Genomic DNA, 19,138 nt, shown 5'->3' with positions numbered 1-19,138 from the left:
TCCAAAAATGTAACCCACTCAATTAATTTTGACATTTTATGGAAACATTTAAAATCTGCATTAAATGATTGATCAACCTTCCAATGAATCATCGATTTGCATACTACTTGACATGAATAGCGATTTGGAACATTTTATAGCAGTGGCCTGCGCTTGAGGTTATCAGCTCCTTAAGGTTTCCGGTATCGAAGTGTATATATCCCATTAGATTCCTTTCCTCTAATACATTGTGCATACATTTATACGTAGAGACGAATCGATAGTGGGCCGTCAATTCAAAAATTATCGAAAAAAAATCTCATTTCACATCGCGTTTACATAAAAACCGGATATTTCTCCGCAAATGTGAATCGTATATATATTTGTTTATAGGCTATAAGGAGTAAGCAGATTCTCAAATGTTCTGCCATTCAAAGAATGTTGACTCGGAAGTAAATCGGACCAGGGTAAACGTGTGTGCGTGTACATTAGTATATGCGCAAACAGTTTGATGCGCAGATCAGAAACGCGTCTGCGGTTGGTAGTTTGAGGAAGATTGTTCACACAGTTGGCGCACCATTTACTAAACACCAGCAGTTGTTGTTCGGAGCGCTCTGATTTTCGAGCCGTGTTTCATTTAGTTTTTAACGCGTATAAAGCGTATTACACGAGGGATACTATCTCCATCCTGATGTCGACGTAAAACTTGTGTCTCAATCATGGCTTTGGATAAGGTTTTACCAGTTTTATTTTGTATCGTTTGTATTTGGTGGTTGGACGTTCTCGCGGAACCTCCTCCACCGCCGCCACCGAAACCGGGGAATAACATCGCAGGGCCGCTTCCTCATGTTCTGGTACCGGATAAAAAAATGAAAAGCGGCGGCGGTCGTCGATCGCGCAGTCGCGATCTAGAACCGGTCATCGATTTCCATCGTTTTAAACCGAAGAAACGAAATTTACGCGAAAAACGTTTGCTACGAGTTTTGGGCGAGGATTATAACGCGGAATGGATGTCGATAGATCGACCGAACGTTCTCGAATTCAAACAAAACAGCGGCATCGCCTACAAAACCGATCCCATGCTACGACAAGCTCTGCGCGATCTGAATTTTACCTTCCAAGACCCGACAGGATCGACGTTTCAACCGCAACCGCAGTTGGTAAACGTATTCAAGGATTGGCTCATCCGCAAAGCATCGTGCCCGGTACATTTCAGATGGCACGACGTAGGCGAGTTGTACTGGCCACGATGGGTGAAAAAGGGCGAATGCGACAACGGTACCCCGTGTTCATGGCCGGCCGGTATGCGATGTATCCCGGTTGATAGCCATACGGTTTACATTCTCAGATGGCATTGTCGATTGTCGCTGCCCCGTCGCCGTTCGAGGGTCAGAGGGTTCAGGAATATCTACTCGAAACGGCGTCTACGTGACGGAGATAACGAAGACCATCCTCGCGAAGTTCGCTGCAAATGGCTCAAAGTTCCCTATCCGGTTATTGCCGAATGTTTTTGTTCTTGTTGAAAGGGGAAATCATGGGATTTATCGTTATACGTAAAAATGGACGAAAGGTTTGTTCGTCGTGAACTTTTCAAAAACAGTTTATCGGTGAATGGAGCCCGTACACAACATTCGATTCATTCTAATCAATAATAACCGAAAAATGAAAATGGAAGAATTTTATACTAATCGAGTAGAATTTGTAAACATCGACATTTTATTAAAAATCGTTCTATGGTTAATGGAAATCTAATGTATACGAATTAGATGGGAAAAAAACAGTGTGAATTTTTTTTCCTGTAACGAGTACAGTCTCGTATTCGACAGATTTAAAAAGTGTTTTGCGCGGCCGGCGTCCCTCCCGTCGAGAGGTTTGAATATTGATAACCGTTAAAGAATGCGTGCGGCAAATTGAATTATAAACCGAACGGCCGCCGCCTTGTCGACTCGCATTAGAAATGCATGTTTGGAATAACTGCCAATCTGTGCTTACATAATCAATCGAATTTAGATTCGATGATCGAGTGTAAATTCGATCAAGTGTTTATCGCGGCAGAACGATCGAAAAACGTGTGGAATTAACCGTTCCCGTGTTGTAACTACGTGTACTAAAACTTTATGAATATAAGAAACATATGGAAAAGATCACTTTAGTCGTTATATACCCGTGTAAAACTCAGTCAGTTATTAGCAAAGTTATTAGCACAATCTTTCGTATTAACCGCTCGTGTTTATGGGGGAAGGATTTTCCGTGAAGCACTTACCGTCGGTTTCTGCCGCCGTACGTCGGGTTTATAGCGACGTGAAACGTGGGATTAACGTAAAATAAACATGTTTACAGCCTCTCAAAATTATGGGCTGATTTTTTTGTCGTGTGTAAATATAATCTAACAGTTAATTGTTGTTCGTTGATCAGAAGTTCGTAGTAATCTCGATGATAATTCTGCGGAAAAAACCCTCCTACGAATAAACAAGAAATTATCTAAATGCTAGGGGTAAATAAAACTTGCTATCCGCGGAAATCATCCAACATTTTGGTGACTAATTTTATGGCTAAAATAGAGCAGCCGATTTTGAGTCAGAAAATATCCGATTATGATCACGTTATCTGTAGAAATCTGTTTTATATATTTTTCTTTATATCCCCTTCATCAATTTTAAGTCTCGAAATTATAAGATCGATTTTAATTCTAACGGGATCGCATAAAAATTTTGGTTAATTTGGTTTGTTCGCCATAAGATTCGGGATAAAGAAAGAAAGATTTATTGTTTAGCAACGAATGTAATACAAATGTACATTATAATATCTTCATTTTTTCTTATTTATCATATTTCGATTCACATGTTTTTTTTTCAATTCATTACCATATACAAATTTCGGAATATCCAATTTATAGATTAGAAAGATTAGAATTAGAAATAAATTTTCAAAATAGAACAAAGATGTCACATTATTTTTGCGTAAACGAAATTGGAAAGTATTTGCGTTTATTGATGATTGTGTAAATAACAATAATATATATATGTGTAACTTTGGTTATGGAAAATACCGTATTATGTACAAAATATTTTCTTAGTTTATTTGTCGATGTAGCGGTTTGTTTCCCCGATGTAGCGGTTTGTTTCCCCGATGTAGCGGTTTGTTGCCTCAATGTAGAGGGGTTTTTACCTCCGTTGAGATATCCAGTTTTGGCGTCAGTACCACCGATCTTCTTTTCGTTCTTATTTCCAGAAAAAATACGATTTTGGAAAAGTCATCTTTTATGTCACTAATTTTCGTAAAAATACCGATTAAACGGAGACACTTGAGCTCTACGCACACGGCAAAGAGAAAAAGTTTTTTTTCACCGTGAAAAAGCGTTTTCAACGTGTTTTGTTACGCCGTGTGCGTTTGACGTTTTATCGCTGCGGGTAAAACTTTCATTCAAAACGTTTTACAACAAAAACGTGTTTTCGGTTTGATGAAACAAATGTTTTGCATTTTTGAAGAAAATCTGATTGATCATCTACATCTAAGAAACTATTATCCCAACCACATTCTACTGGTCTTCGTCGTTATAGGGCCTACATGTCGATAAACTGATATTAATCTCAGTTAACAAATAAAAACCCACCGTAGATATGGAAAAGTGTATATTTTCCAACAGTTTCGGGGATATTTTTTTTGTTCAATTGTACGTGTAGTTTCTCAATTTTTGATATTTCTCTTTGTCGATCAGGCCGAAACTATAGACGACGACGAGGGAGGTGCTTATGAAAGTCCAATATATCATGGACCTATAATTGACTCGTCCATGAGGTCTAAACATTAAGACCTATATACGCGTATATCAATTTCATAAGCATAATAAGATCAGAAATATGTTTCATTGTTCTCAACCGATAAACATCTCTGTTTGATTATTGCCTGCGGAATGCGGCGAGGTTTGTTATGATTTCTCCGTAAACGTCGCGGCCATTAGTAAAAATTTACTATAGCCAACAACAACAAGAGGAGAATTTAAGAAGAGACCTTAATGATGCAAGCAGTGTTTATCGCATCCATTAAAAGGCCATGAAGTTATTATATTCAACGACTTTACCGAATAAATTGGAAATTTGTCTTGTAATTTAAAGTATTTATATCAATATAGAATATAGTATAGAAATAATCAACAAGCACGATCATTTTTGTACTGAAAATCCGTAATAAAAAACAGCGAAAAATACTGCGTACAATGTATACTGAATTAAAACATTTTGAGCATGAAATGAACAAAAAACCAAGCACTGAATAATCACCTGTACAAATTAATCTCAATTTGGAATCGTGGACACAGCGTTTTTTCTCAATGGTTTTCGCGGATTCTCTAAGATACAATATTTTCATTTCAAAGAAGAAAACATTCATCAAAGATGCGTCGTTTCTGTCATTATTTCAGTATCAAACGTCGCTGTCTTCTGTGTATGAACTAGAACTTCAGTTTTGTGTGAACGGTTATCGGTTTCGACGACATCGTCGCTGTTTGTCGTCGCTTTTTCAAAAACCACCACGTATTCGCGGTGTTGTTGGCGCTCTCCTTCTTCTTCAAAAGCCGAGTTTCTATATCCGAATTCTCCTGATTCCACGTCGCCCGTCGCAGACGCACTGCTCACTTGGCGCAATATTTTCCATTTTTGAGCGCTCCGTTGGGCTCGAATCCAACGATCTTTTTCCATCTTTAAATCTCGGAAATAGAGGTCGACTTCGCAGTCGAGTTCGTGATTATACCGCTTATCTTTATTCCCTCTGCTCAACAGGGAGAAAGTCAACATCGCAATGATCGAAAAGGCGTAGACGGTGATGACAGAAACAGTGAAGATCGCCGCTCCTCGTGGGTTATAGAATGACGTAGGATAAACAGTGACCGTTGTCGTCGATGTCATGTTTTGCGTCGTCGTCGTAGAAATATTCATCTTAAAAAACAATATCTGTTTAATCCTACGAAATCTTCAAATTTCAATAAAACCATTGGATAAATCAAAACTTTTTCTCAGCGCTCGCGTTTGTGCCTGCAGACGCCTCATATATATATTGCAAGTTAAACATTTCCAAAATTCAACATTATACACCGTGTTAAATTTATTAGTTGACAAGATATCGATTTATGTCGTGGGAATTCAACCAAAATATACATTGTTTGCCCGAAAAGCGCCTGCAAGAACTTGAATGCTCAATTTTCTGTAAGTCAAGGTAGTGAACCGGTTTTACTCGCTGATTTCTATTTCATAGTATCTTATCGAAAAAAAATTCGTTCGCTCTTCTCCGACCTGGGTGTCCTATATCCCAAACCGGGCCCATTTATTTTCCTTCAATGATTAATGGATACAGAACTGGGACCCGGCAGACCATGGCGCCTACGTAGAAATTACACCCTCCCCCAACTAAAACAACAGTGACGTGTCCGTGGTTTCGAAAATATACAATCAAACCTTCATTTGATGAAACCTATTCTCCTAGTTGTTGTTTTTTCACTACTTTTGGGGCACACACGAAGTTTCACCGTCGGCGGGCGCTGGGATCTTCGGCGGCAACTCCTCAGAAAATGTGCTTCACTTGAAACGGTAAGGCCCTATGTGACGTAAGTTGCTACACTTTAATAGTATGAAGTAATCAATAAGAGCGGCTAAGATTCGAGTTTAAATATTTCGTGAAACGGACACCTCGGAGGCGGCGGGTGGCCCGCGAAAGTTAATGATCAATATAGAAACAAGATTTGAATTTGCTAAACTACATACACGCCTATAGATGTCACTAGTGACTAAATATCGGTAGAAAAAATAAACAGATAAAGTAAAAATATGGGCAAAAGGGCGAATAAAGCGGCCAAGAAGAAAAACCAACTGCATTTAGTATTCGATGACAAAGCAAGAGTGTGAGTTTTATTTTCGAATGTAACTGTGAACTCGATTAAATCATTAAAAATACGTGTCCAAGTACATCAACAATACAATCAAAATATTCAATTCAATACAAATTACTTCATATCATCAATTACAAGATAACGAAAGTTGTTGATTTCAATTGAGCCAAGGTGAAAAATTCATAACAAGTACAAGCATAAAGAATTGTTTTACAAATTATATTCCACTGGTAAATTTATATTCCGATCCATCTCACAGGAGCTTGTCACATTTTTGATAGATCTCTCATAGTGATATAGTGAATGGATGAAACCAGTATCAGATGCATCCACGTATCCCTGTATATATATATATATATATATACATCACGCATACAGACTCTATACTTACTAGAGACAAAGATTCTGGTAGGCCTACCGATCACTGGACCCGATGCTTTCAGAGTCTGACCCACTATTTTCTTTTTTTCTCTATATACAGGGAGTTCTTGACCGGTTTTCAAAAAAGGAAAACGGAACGACGCAAAAAAGCTCAGGAGCAAATGATACAAAAGTTGAAAGATGAAAAAAAGAAAATCAAGCAAGAGGTAAAAAAGATAATGATACAAATGTGGGTCTGTCTGGGACATAGGTCTATGATAGAGGTAGTTAAAATTGTTTAGTTTACTTTTCATTTTCAAGCAAATCCCAACTGGAGATCAATTTTAAAGTTGAAGTTATCAAAAATTATGAAATTGAGTTTTGTATTTATTTATTCATTTATTTAGTATAAAGAGAAGATCCTGCACAGCATAAAGAACCAGAGATCGGTTCCTGAGGTAGAACATCTCGTAGATAGTCAAACGTTTGACTTCCCTGAACACAGCGTTACAGTAACTGAGGTCATCGACGTCGATAAAGAAGTGACAATGTTAGGAACGAATAAGGTAAGCTGTTGTTGACCACTTATCCTTACCTACATCTGCGCGAGTAAACTTGATGTAACAAATGGATGTCTGCTGAGAAAATTGAGTGAAAAAAGTGTGAAAAATTCAACATAGTGTTTGTCAAAATGTTTTGATCCCTTTTTACGCCATAGCTATATTTGGGTCCTAAATGTCTCATCGCAGAAAAGAAAATTGAAGATTTGTTTTTTTAAATGATAATTAAATTGAACAAATGAACTTCATTTTCAGGAAAGCGATAGTTCTGAAGACGAGAATGACACGGATGAAAAACCGAGGTGAGTTTGACATATAAGAATGTAAAATTTTTCCAAAAATCAGCAAGATTATATGGGAACTTCCAGGGTTCATAGCAGTCCTTGAAGGTCCTCAAGTTTTTGAAATGGGAATGGGGTGATCCAAGGCCTCGATTATCATGGAATGGGCTCTAAAATCCTTTAACATTGTCATGGTCCTTGGATGGCATCTGATTACAATTTGAAGCGACTGGTCACATATCATCTATTGACTGTGTACAGTATATCAGATCATGGTATAAACCTTATTCACAAATGTGTATTGTTCGCGGGGTCAAATGATTGTCAACCGTTACTTCACTAAATCATGTTAGGACATTTATGAAATGCAGTGACGTCAAGTGAATAAGGCATATTGTTTGGTCTTCTAAAGTAGTCTGATTATTTATCTCAACTCAATTTATCTCAATTTTTTTATTATTTATCTCAATGATTCTGGCCAATGCAAATATGATGTGAAATATAAAGTTCTGGAATTGGAGTTAACATTTTTTACTGAGATTGGTCATGGACACTAGGAATCCTGAACTACTCAATCCTGTGGCATGAATTAGATTTTGTTTTTGTTTATTTTTTCAGGATCAGGAAAACCGTTTTATCGCGGAAACTCAATAAACCGTCGACGAAGAAAAAACATCAACCGAAAATTAATTTCAGGCACACGCTCGACGCAAAACATAAAAACAAATCCAAAAAACAACAAATCGACGTCAAACATAAATTGAAAAAATTTAAACGAAAAAATAACGGAAATTCCAGGACATCTGGAAAATAAAAAAAAAACTGAAGAACATGAATGATTAACTGGTTAATTTATTCATTTGGTGTCTTTATTTTTTTTTGGTTGTTTGCTAGAAATATTGCGATAACTAGAATTGCTGCAGTCAAACATGCATCCAATCCATGTCTGGGTTCGAACCTAAGACACCTAGCCCTGCAGGATGAATCGGTATTAAATGAGGTGACCTGTTATCCTCTATTCAATATCAAGACCCAGGTTTCAACATCCGAACCTGGATTTGAACCTTGGACACCTCTATTGTCTGGCATCCACACCCCAGTTCAGTCCTGGAAAACCCTGTCGTCCGCTTTTTGGCGGAAAAACAAAACGAGATGAGATACTGCAGAAAAACTACTAAAAACAATCATCTCCAAATACTTTGTGTTATATTTATTTTAATTTTACAGGATCAAAATAGTTATTTCGGTAAACTCTAGAGTACAAAATCATAATTAGCATGTCTCGATAAACACTTCTAAAGCAGTGGGAGCAATGGAAGTGTATTCCCTGTCCGATTCAAGAAATCCAGAATAGTCGACATTCTTCTCTGAATAAATGATTCCACTTTTATGTCTGGCTATTAAAACTACGCAATAGCATTGTTAGTATAGTATATATATGTGTGTGTATCTTAAATGCATTATGTACATAAAATGTTAGGCGAAACCACAACCTGCACAGGGTTTTATCGCACCAGATCGGGTTCTTTCACACCCGAATGGTTCTAGCGCATATGCTAAGGGTTTGGTTCTATCGCACCTACACAGTTCTCTCAAATAATCAAAAGAATATTTCGCATTGCAGCAAATCAAATCTTCATTTTGGCCAGATTATTAAATATTTCATCAACAGTGTTTGATCCAATGATAGTGGCACGGACCAGTTTACAAATGGCACAGTATTTCAAATCGCTATATAGTAAATCCCACACGAGAAACATCAAGTCTGGATAGTTTTCTTTAAGGCCCGCTGGTAAATCAAAAATCAGATTTAATTTGAACTCGCGCAATACTTGGCACCTGAAAAGCAAGCTATATCTAATGAGACCGGGTATAAGAAGACTAGATAGGATGAAGCAGGCATGTTTTGGTGTTTTAGCTCGGCGCAAACAAACTCGTCCCAGTTCCACGTTGTGAATCAAAATCAATCTGCGGTTCGGGGTCTTTCTTACTCAGAACAAAGGAGTCCAGTTCAATTCACTAATATGATACTGGATTACATTCCTAGGTGAAGACAATTATCATTAACATTTATATTATCGTTATCCATGATAATTCATGAACAGTTAAGTGTACCCAACCGCGTGCACGCTGGGTTCATTACTCGCCATCATTTTAACTGATTTTACTCATTTTTAAACAGAATATTACATCAAAATTACGATACAGAAAAGATTTATAGACCAGTCTCAACTAACATCTGACCACCCTGATTCATAGTCAATTTAGTCAACCCTCGCATCAAGTTGCTCAGTTAACAACTTTAGACCAGTCTTAAGACTCAAGATCACTTTTGGACTCGAGTCAGGACTGCGCAGCTAGGCCTGTATTATAAGATACCATCTCTACATGGGGTGGAAATCGAATTGAATTCATGAAAAGAACATAGGAACAATTGACAGTCACAACTGGGCCTTAGGTGATAGTTAAAACTGGTGTACAATCCGAGCCCTGCTGGACTGCAGGTCCTGTTTCACGATAAAGTTGGTTTAATATTGGTTACTTCATGCTTTCAATAAGAACAATTCAAACTTAACCGTTGAAATCTTTAAAACTGTTTCACGAAACTCGATCCAGTTCTACTTTTCACCATTAGATCTAACTCAAAAGCGATGGATTCATTTTATCCAACATCAAAGATTTAAATCTTACTATGGAACCCGGATCCTGTTTCGAAGGTAGTCAGTTCAATTGTCGATTACCGGTAATCGAATTACACTGAAAAAAAACAAACGAGTGGAACTTGGTTCAGTCTAACAGCGGATAAACATAATTACGATAATATATGGGTTCATCAGGATGTGATACAAATTCAATGTAGTTTTCCTCATTCATAAAAAAAAAACCCAATGCGGTAACACAATCTATAAATATCCACAAACAGTTCTGAATCCAGCTTGATTGTCAGTTAAGATTTGAAGCCATCTGCTTTGTTTCTGGCAGGACTGATGTGGTGGGTTTGGAAGATTTCACTCTGAGGTCGAAATCATGTTCGTCAATGTTAACTAACCGACAATTATGAAGCTGGTTACAGAATTACAATTCTTCACCTCATCAGTAAGATTACACACACACACAGAAGAACCCTTTCTAACTCTGATTGGTAAATATTATAAAGATTTCTTTGAAAAGACTTTCAACAAGTTCCCTGATTATCAAACTGTTGTATCTAATCACACACGCTAGGGGTCAACATCAGACGCCGTGCCCCTTGGCAAACCGAACTTCCAACTCGTGGCTTTGGCGATCACGATCTAAAATCAGTTGCGACCCGATAAACCAACCATCGTCGAGCAGCACGACGCGTATCGAAAACCAAATAGGACAGAAAAACATAACGCAATCCGAATAATGACTTTAAAAATTCTACATAACAGTTTCTTCAAGTGAGCGTTAGGGGAGTCATGATTCGACAATATACAACAACAACAGACCCATCGCAATTCATTCGACTCAAATCTATACCATAAAAATATATATTCCATTCGGCAAGAGGGGGGGGGGGCAGGAGTGAAGGCTAGTCACGATAATCAGCGATCAGGAGGACACCGGGACCCGATTACACATACGTGGCTTTCATCTTCAAAAACGAACTTACATCGTAATAACGTGGAACCACTCACTCTGTTTCATCGTCAATTCATCCCACAACCCCCCCCTCCAAAGACATTTCCATTTCATATTTACATCATATCTAGGATACATTAATATCTCTTTTCAATAATAATAATAATAATAATAATAATAATAATAATATATTTATAGATATATACATATATATGATATCGGTCCTAAGCAGTGTTGTATTCATGGAATTACACACAGGTCGATATAATACCAACCAATTATCTATCCATAGTAATAATAATAATAATAATCGTAATATCAATATCAATATCGATATTTCATCTCTGTTAGTAGTTGTAAAACGAGCACAAGCATATGCACGCAGAAGACCCGGCGTAAACAGTAGAAATTCATCATCAGTTGCGGTGAACTTGCATTTTTTCAGTCACGACGCAAGCCGTGGATGCAACTAATAATCAAAGTTCGATCTACGTTGAGTACCTCGTACTAGAGTCGAACATGCAGTCGGGTGACTATCTCTGGACTCAAACCTGTGATCACGCGGAGATGATTCCGCTAGGACTGGACTTGAGTCGAATTTCGCCCGACCTTAATAAGTTCACGTATAAATCATTCACTCGTTACTAAAATGCTATTAAAACGATGTGAGGCGAGTCACCCCTCGAACAATCATTAAGTTCACCCCTGACTGGTGCGATGTCATGATACAGGATCGATTATCATCCACAACTGTTATCCACCAATGTCATGTTGGGTGGATACTCGAGGGTGCCAGATAGTTGAACATCATTTCAATTGATGAAGAAAATTTTTCAAAACTAAGTTGGAAAAGTGAGTTGGCGAATAATTGAAGGTTGACTGTATTAGTTTACGCAGGGTCCCTACAGATTGGTCATTCCTGGATATACAGGGTCCCTACAGATTGGTCATTCCTGGATATACAGGATCCCTACTGATTGGTCATTCCTGGATATACAGGATCCCTACAGATTGGTCATTCCTGGATAAAAGGAGTTTTAAAGGAGAAAATTTCGAAGAAGTGTCTGCATCACTTTCAATCCCAATTACAGTAGACTCTAAATCAGTAGTTTATCTCGGTAAACCGGTAATTCAGTGGTTTTGTAAGCAAATTCTTATCCTTCATACTACACAACTCGGTTTCTAATTCGGTAACCGCCTAATAGGTTAATGAAAAAATCCTGGTACAAACTGTACCGATTTAGGCATACCCGCGGTAGTCTACTGTACAACTACAAACATTTCTAAGAAAACCATTTCAAAAAATTGAAGGAGTTTCAGACGATTTGATCAAATTAAAGTTAGGACCTTTAAAAGCAATTTCAGTTTAGGAGTTTTTCATAAATCAAGGAGTCGTAGAGACCCTGTGATACCGCGGTTTAGACAATAATAATAATATACATTCATTTGGATTTGAAGCGACACTGGTCAACGGTTCATCCCTACTGTAAATATATGCCTGAGTTACTAGTTTCAGCGCGTTCTTTACTGAACTCTATACGAGACATTGTGAGAGACACTTAAGGTTTTTGGATGGCTAGAAAATAGCTGAAATGTATTACCAGTTCTAAGCTATACATATTAATCTATTATCCCGCACCAAAATGGAGCAGTTGATCTCGGCTCAAACTTGATTAGAAAAAATGCTATGTGGAAAACAAGAGCGGCACAGGCCTTTTACAAAATACGATACAAAATATGAGAAATATAAGCATAAGATTTTTGAGAGAAATTATTTTTGGTGCTGCACCTATACGTAGATTTCGTCAAAGGGCATATGCACGTCGGTATATTTTAGTTCAAAAACTAAAAGCTACATCGATTCAAAGTGCGAACTAAACAAATCAAGCTCTATGTGACTTCGAAGGTATAAGTAATAGTCTTTTAACTACAATGATAAACGGGCTCAATCCTTGAGCGAAACCGGGAAGGCGAAATTGAATAATAAATTGTGGCCTTGAACACTTTTTTTGCGGAAATTCGATTTTGATTATCATTATTTCTAAGGCAGTTCTGACGGCCTTGCTATTGACCCGGAAGGTTTCGGGCGGAATAAGACAAAACGGAGAAATAACTCGGAAAATAATCAACCCGTCTTATGAATGTAGGACTTGGTTCCTTAGTTGTCAAAGGTTAGATTAAATTTACATTTTTAAATTCTAGATTTAAGGGCCAGTTGTTAAGAGGTCATAGCTTAGAATTAAGGACACTCGGTCTTATAAGTCTAATTTCTATCGCAATCAATCTAACAAGACCTGTCTTAGGTGATTTTATAACCAAACTAACAACTGTTGAAGCTTACCGGTAATTTCTAAGCTTATCTCCGTTCAATAGCCAATCTTGCTTAAGACTAGTCTAGGTTCAGTTTGGTTCTACAACCAACTTTGGTAAGACCATCATTGGATTTAAGTCAAAAGCAATGCAACTTGGCCCAGCGACTTTACGGCCACTGAGTTAGGATCCTTACTTGGTAACAACCGTGGAACCTTTGGGCGGGTTCAAGAGATAAGAAGGAAAAACACAGGAAACGCATAATTTTAGACTGGCAGAGATTAATACCGTGACACACGAGAGACGTCAAGTGTCAGACATTATAGACAGAAATTCTCTCGATACAGCTAAAAAAAATATCAAATTTCAAACATCAATTCTCAGGCTTTCTTACTCGACGAAATCATTAGGAAGCATCCACGGTCATCACCTGACTTCAGGGTTCTTACGAGTTTCCCCATTTCATTTTCCATACCCAGATTATAAATATACCATACCCCTTATTTACACATCGCCGATGTTTTCATGAAGTTCGTTATCAAATGTGTAATAAGACATTTAGGCATACAGCCTAAAATTCAAAATAGAAGGAAATTTACATTTTGAGTGCATTTTACAATTTTCCATAGCTATAGAAAAAGAATGACAACAAAATTCCCACAGCTTTTGCGGGGCCTGGTAAAAAAGATTCCTATTTTCTGAAACTTTCTGAAACCCATACGAACCCTGTCATTCATCATCACATTTCACACTACAAAAACGGCAGTTAAAACTTGTAAAACTGCAATCGCCAATGGTTTTGATACAACTAGGATGATAATAGCTGGGGAGAGGGAAATGTTACTACGATCCTTAAACGATGGGGCTTCGTACACATATCTACAAAATTCTCTCATTCCATTCTCATTCTCATTCCATTATTTCTATACATTCAAAACTTCATCATCATTAAATACAAAAAAAAAAAACAATTACCAATCCTTATAACGACCGTTACTATCATGAAAGCCGAACACTTTACTGTACAGTTCATTTCTGACCGTGTTCCTGAAACATCGTTCATGCACTTGACTGATTAAAATCTTATTGAACTGACTCTAACAACTCTGGTAACATCTGGTAATTATTAATAATAATAATAATAATAAAAATAATAATAATAGTAGTAGTATGTGCCGTTATTTTGGTAGCAAGTTAAATGTTATTCAAGCGCACGAATTAACACATCTTTTCTCATGGATGCAGATATCAATCTACAGCCACCAGGACCTGCTCGCCCGTCAGACCTTCGATAATATCACAATTCTTCCAATTGCTGATCGTCCACACTTCGCACGTGTTCGGGACTTCACCTGAGACATTTCTAATCGAATATGAACTACGAACACCACACATAGGACATTTTATCAGCACATTTTCGAAAACAAGAGAATCCGGGTTTTATGCTAGAATGCTAAATATGTCGACAGGGTTCAGGGCTGTCGATTGGTAACCGCATCGAGCTTACAAAAAAAAAAGAAGCTAAATCACAAATAACATTTTAACCGAATTACGATCAGTCCTCGTAAATTCACAGCGCTTCAGCAATTTCAGGCAAAAAATAATAACTGAAAACGTATTCAAAATATTGAATACACGAGTGTGAGGTCTGATATCTGAAATGCAAATATGTACAGTAGAAGCTTAAAAAAAACTTATAAATCAAAATGATGATAATAATAATAATAATAATAATAATAATAATAATAGGTAATTTTATCGAACTTGAGACATGAACTCGCAGCGATAAAATAAACAGGAAGGAACTACATATCATATCATATCATATCATATATCTGACATATATAGTGTGGTGCGTAAACACAATTTCACAAGCCTTCATTCTCGTTTGTTATTCGGTGTTCTCCACAAGGGATTTAAAGGGGCTTTCATCAACCGCTCTCAAAATCGGTCTGTTTTTGGAATCGAGTACATCTGAGAACTTTAGTAGTGGCGCCACCTGACGAAATAGCTGGTGTTCCCGTACCCGATTTCCTTAAGAAGTAGCGAGGAGTTAACGCGCCGGGCAGCGGAACGGACTATTTTGATACTTTTGGTGCAAACCTCGAGCGACCAACCGCGAGTTAAGCGTTATATTAACTCAGAGATTGATCAGCAGAGCCTCTAAAAATACCAGCATGTGGAGAACACTGATGACCTATATGCGCATTAAATGTATAATCAGGATATAATCATATTTGTAAAGAGGAGACAGTTTTTCATTCATTTGTTTGTTTCGATCTGTTGTCGTTTCATTCATTATTTCTATATTTAGCGAACAGACGGTGGATGATTGAGAGACTCGGGTCGCTCGGTGCAGACACGCACGTAAGACACGGGAAACAGCCCGATCTCTTGCGTGTCGAATAGTTTGCCTTTCCACCAATTCTGATCACATTGCTCCAATACTACGATTATATCGTCTTTCTTAAAACACAGTTCCTCTTCTTCGGGACGTTCGAAGTCGTAAATAGCCACAACCTGAAATCAAATTCAATTAACTTAAAAAATGATACCCGTAACGAACCTCAGAAATGCAAGAAAACTGATATTCACAACGCAAAATGATTTCAGGTCAAGGGGAAAGAGCAAACATTAGTAATGAATTTGAAAATGATTTTGAAGTTCCATTTCAGTTCAAAAGAGTTTAAATTGAATAGCACTTTACTATATTGTGTTGGGACTGGTAATCTTTCGAAGTTGAGAATCAGGGAACTGGGCAGCGTGTTGGGACTGCTGTAAATATTTCACCGAGTTGAGAATCAGGGAACTGGGCAGCGTGTTGGGACTGCTGTAAATATTTCACCATGTTGAGAATCAGGGAACTGGGCAGCGTGTTGGGACTGCTGTAAATATTTCACCGAGTTGAGAATCAGGGAACTGGGCAGCGTGTTATAAACTGCTGTAAATATTTCACCGAGTTGAGAATCAGGGAACTGGCCAGCGTGTTTGGGCTGCTGTAAATATTTCACCATGTTGAGAATCAGGGAACTGGGCAGCGTGTTGGGACTACTGTAAATATTTCACCATGTTGAGAATCAGGGAACTGGGCAGCGTGTTGGGACTACTGTAAATATTTCACCGAGTTGAGAATCAGAGAACTCGGTAAACTACTCAACGCAGTGAATTCTAACCCTCAAAAATTAAAGAATGTTAATATTTCAAACGTTTGGTCAATCAGGAAAGCAGAAGGTTTTTCCAAATAAATTGTTGTAGTAAATTCCGGGACTTTGCGGCGCTTCGAGTTGGACCGAGTAAGGAACAGTCAGCTAGAGAGGAGAGGAATAGCTAGTTACCATTGTCATATCTCTGAGGAATATCGGTTGAGTTCGACTGACGGATGAAGTTCGATGATAATCAACCAGCTCGTTTAACGATCTAAATTTAACCATCCACAGGAAGTATTTTCCTGATCCGTCTCGCAGCACTTTGAAATGTTGTACGTTGTCACCGTACCTGCGTAAAACAAACAAAATACAACAATATTTCCTTCAATGCATCCGCATTACAGGCAATCTAAGGGTTCACACTGAACCCACTCTCAAAATTCTCATCTCAATACTCTTTTTGCACCTAGATGTCCAGCATTTGATCTATCCTATGCATGCCGTTAAATCATAATTTATAAAATGCCTTTTATGCAATCTTGCGTACAGGCCTGTCCACTGCTGAATTAAATTTAAAAATCTTAATACGGCAATCAGTACGCCATCAAATACTTTGTTTACAGTTGTAGCTCGAACATCAGTTTTAACTCTAATTCTATGATCACGGAAACACCTCAAAGAAAATGCATATTCTTTATCAAATTTTGTATCATCAAATCTTCACCAATTTTCTTTTGAAATTATGCCAAATCTACCAGTACTAGATGTCATACTATCGTTAACTCATACTAGATGAAAATACCATACTTTATGATTGCTAACTAATACAAAGAAAACATAGACTGCAAGTCGATCGGCGACAGGTTCTCCTCCCATCCCAGGGGAGAGATTTAGCAACAAACGGATACATACTTTACGGATAAAGAGAAATCTCCCGGCGACGTCTCGCTGGGTCTCACTAGAAACGCTCCGTCGAGGTGAACGTATTTATCACAACCGACTCGTGTTTCATGGTCGTATTTCTTTTCCATCAAAATACGCTCGGACTCTGCTCGGATTATCTTACAAATATACCACCTGCCAAAAAAATTATCATTCGTTAGGCTACGGAAAAATCTTTTGATTGTAGTACATGTCAAAAGATCCGACTTGAGCGGAGTCTACTGTATCATCCAACTCAGATATCACTCTCCAGTCAAAAGATCAGACTTGAGCGGAGTCTACTGTATCATCCAACTCAGATATCACTCTCCAGTCAAAAGATCAGACTTGAGCGGAGTCTACTGTACCATCCAACTCAGATATCACTCTCCAGTCAAAAGATCAGACTTGAGCGGAGTCTACTGTACCATCCAACTCAGATATCACTCTCCAGTCAAAAGATCAGACTTGAGCGGAGTCTACTGTACCATCCAACTCAGATATCACTCTCCAGTCAAAAGATCAGACTTGAGCGGAGTCTACTGTATCATCAAACTCAGATATCACTCTCCAGTCATAAGATCTGACTTGAGCAGAGTCTACTGTATCATCCAACTCAGATAAACTTTTGAATAAAAAGATCTGACTTGAGCGGAGTCTACTGTATCATCCAACTCGATAAACTTTTGAATCAAAAGATCTGACTTGAGCGGAGTTCACGCTACCATCCAAACAAGGGGTTGATACTTACGGATGTGACTTCATCTTGATATAATTTCGTGGTACAAATCCTTCAGCTCCATCCAATTCAGCTTTAAACCAATCTTGTTCTTCTTCAGTCGTTAAGATCTTTTCGAACAATGAACAAACAAAAGAGTTTTTCATTCGAGAACTTTCACTTCATTAGTGAAAGAGAATCATGGTCCTTATTAAGGCCTTATAATATACCCCTAAATTCAGGGTGGCCACTTCACCTCCATTTTCAAATTCCCAGAATTCACAATGAATTGAGAAATTTCTTGGTTTAAAATGTTATATTCCCAATGAATGATGTATTAAAAAAGAAATACATGATGGTCATTAACATATCTTAATTAACTAGGTTTTCATGAGTGGAGGATGGGACCAGTAAAATTTGTCAAATTGCCAAATTCTTCATAAGAAGATTTTTCTGATACCCTCAGTTATCCATAAGTGACTATACTCAAATTTAAAGCTTTGCCTTGAGGTGGAAAAGTATAGACTATAAATTTCTTTTCGAGGCTTTTTCATGAGGGATTTACAAAAAGGAGCATAACTGCTAGAGTGCAGTTGTCCTAATGACTTTCCTATTTTTCACACAGGTCACAGACAGAATTTTTACCTTCAAAACTTTTCCCTTCTTAAAACTCATTTCATCTGAAGCAGTTGCATTGAATTCATGCAGCGCAACAGCCTCCATGATGCTGGCTTATCGATTAACTGCCGGATATCAACGATTTCACAGACACGAATTAACTGCGAAAAAAATATCTAAAAAAATTCCTCCGTGACGGGCCGAATGTACGCGAACGAACGCGGAAGTAAAAATCTTAAAGTCGAGATAGGCGGTTTCTAACTCGATTTAGCGGTCCGATACCGATCTAGAACGTGAAATGAATCGTGAATTTTTTTACAATCGACTGATGGTCGCCGTCTAGACGGACATTACTCGATTATGACGGTAAATTTGTCGAGAAATTCGCCTGCCTTTGGGAACTACTCTCGTCGCATCAGGACGCCATCTTGGATTTTACTCTCATCTCTCAAAGTTATTGTATTAATCCGCTAATGATTTTCGCTGATAAAGTGATTAAAATTGTAATAAAATACTGGATCTCCGTGTGATAGAATGTGATTTTATTTTCACATTTCATTGAATAACTGTAAAATATATTTTTCGATGGAATGACTTTATTTTCACGATATGAACTCCCATCAGTCTTCTGATAAACAATTTCATTCAGTCCAAAAATTAGAACCAATTTCATGCGAAATACGCTCATTGAAATATCTAGGAGGTTGTACGATTTCGACGGTAAAGATGTTATTGGTCTATTTCAGCGTAAAGGAACA

General features: G+C 37.8%; 3 protein-coding genes across 3 annotated transcripts; 2 read left to right on the top strand and 1 right to left on the bottom strand.

The window, feature by feature from the left end:
- Positions 1–256: 256 nt before the first annotated feature.
- Positions 257–3,025, top strand: LOC141903622 (noggin-2-like). The gene has a single exon (XM_074791824.1). It carries the CDS (start codon positions 699–701, stop codon positions 1,500–1,502), a length of 804 nt encoding a protein of 267 aa, XP_074647925.1. The 5' UTR covers positions 257–698; the 3' UTR covers positions 1,503–3,025.
- A 2,711-nt stretch (positions 3,026–5,736) lies between these two features.
- On the top strand, positions 5,737–7,888 carry LOC141903624 (nucleolar protein 12-like). The gene is made up of 5 exons (XM_074791828.1): positions 5,737–5,872; positions 6,342–6,447; positions 6,628–6,786; positions 7,036–7,082; positions 7,680–7,888. The coding sequence occupies exons 1-5, from the start codon at positions 5,799–5,801 to the stop codon at positions 7,873–7,875; spliced, it is 582 nt and encodes a 193-aa protein (XP_074647929.1). The 5' UTR covers positions 5,737–5,798; the 3' UTR covers positions 7,876–7,888.
- A 6,872-nt stretch (positions 7,889–14,760) lies between these two features.
- Positions 14,761–18,813, bottom strand: LOC141903623 (growth factor receptor-bound protein 2-like). The gene is made up of 5 exons (XM_074791825.1): positions 18,408–18,813; positions 17,796–17,893; positions 17,036–17,200; positions 16,313–16,472; positions 14,761–15,497 (listed from the first exon to the last, which is right to left on the bottom strand). Exons 1-5 carry the CDS (start codon positions 18,483–18,485, stop codon positions 15,288–15,290), a joined length of 711 nt encoding a protein of 236 aa, XP_074647926.1. The 5' UTR covers positions 18,486–18,813; the 3' UTR covers positions 14,761–15,287.
- Positions 18,814–19,138: the final 325 nt, after the last annotated feature.

Source organism: Tubulanus polymorphus, chromosome 4 (genome assembly GCF_964204645.1).
Source record: "Tubulanus polymorphus chromosome 4, tnTubPoly1.2, whole genome shotgun sequence".
Lineage (NCBI taxonomy): Eukaryota > Metazoa > Nemertea > Palaeonemertea > Tubulaniformes > Tubulanidae > Tubulanus > Tubulanus polymorphus.
Note: the sequence above shows the minus strand (reverse complement) of the source record. Positions and strands in the feature narration are given on the sequence as shown.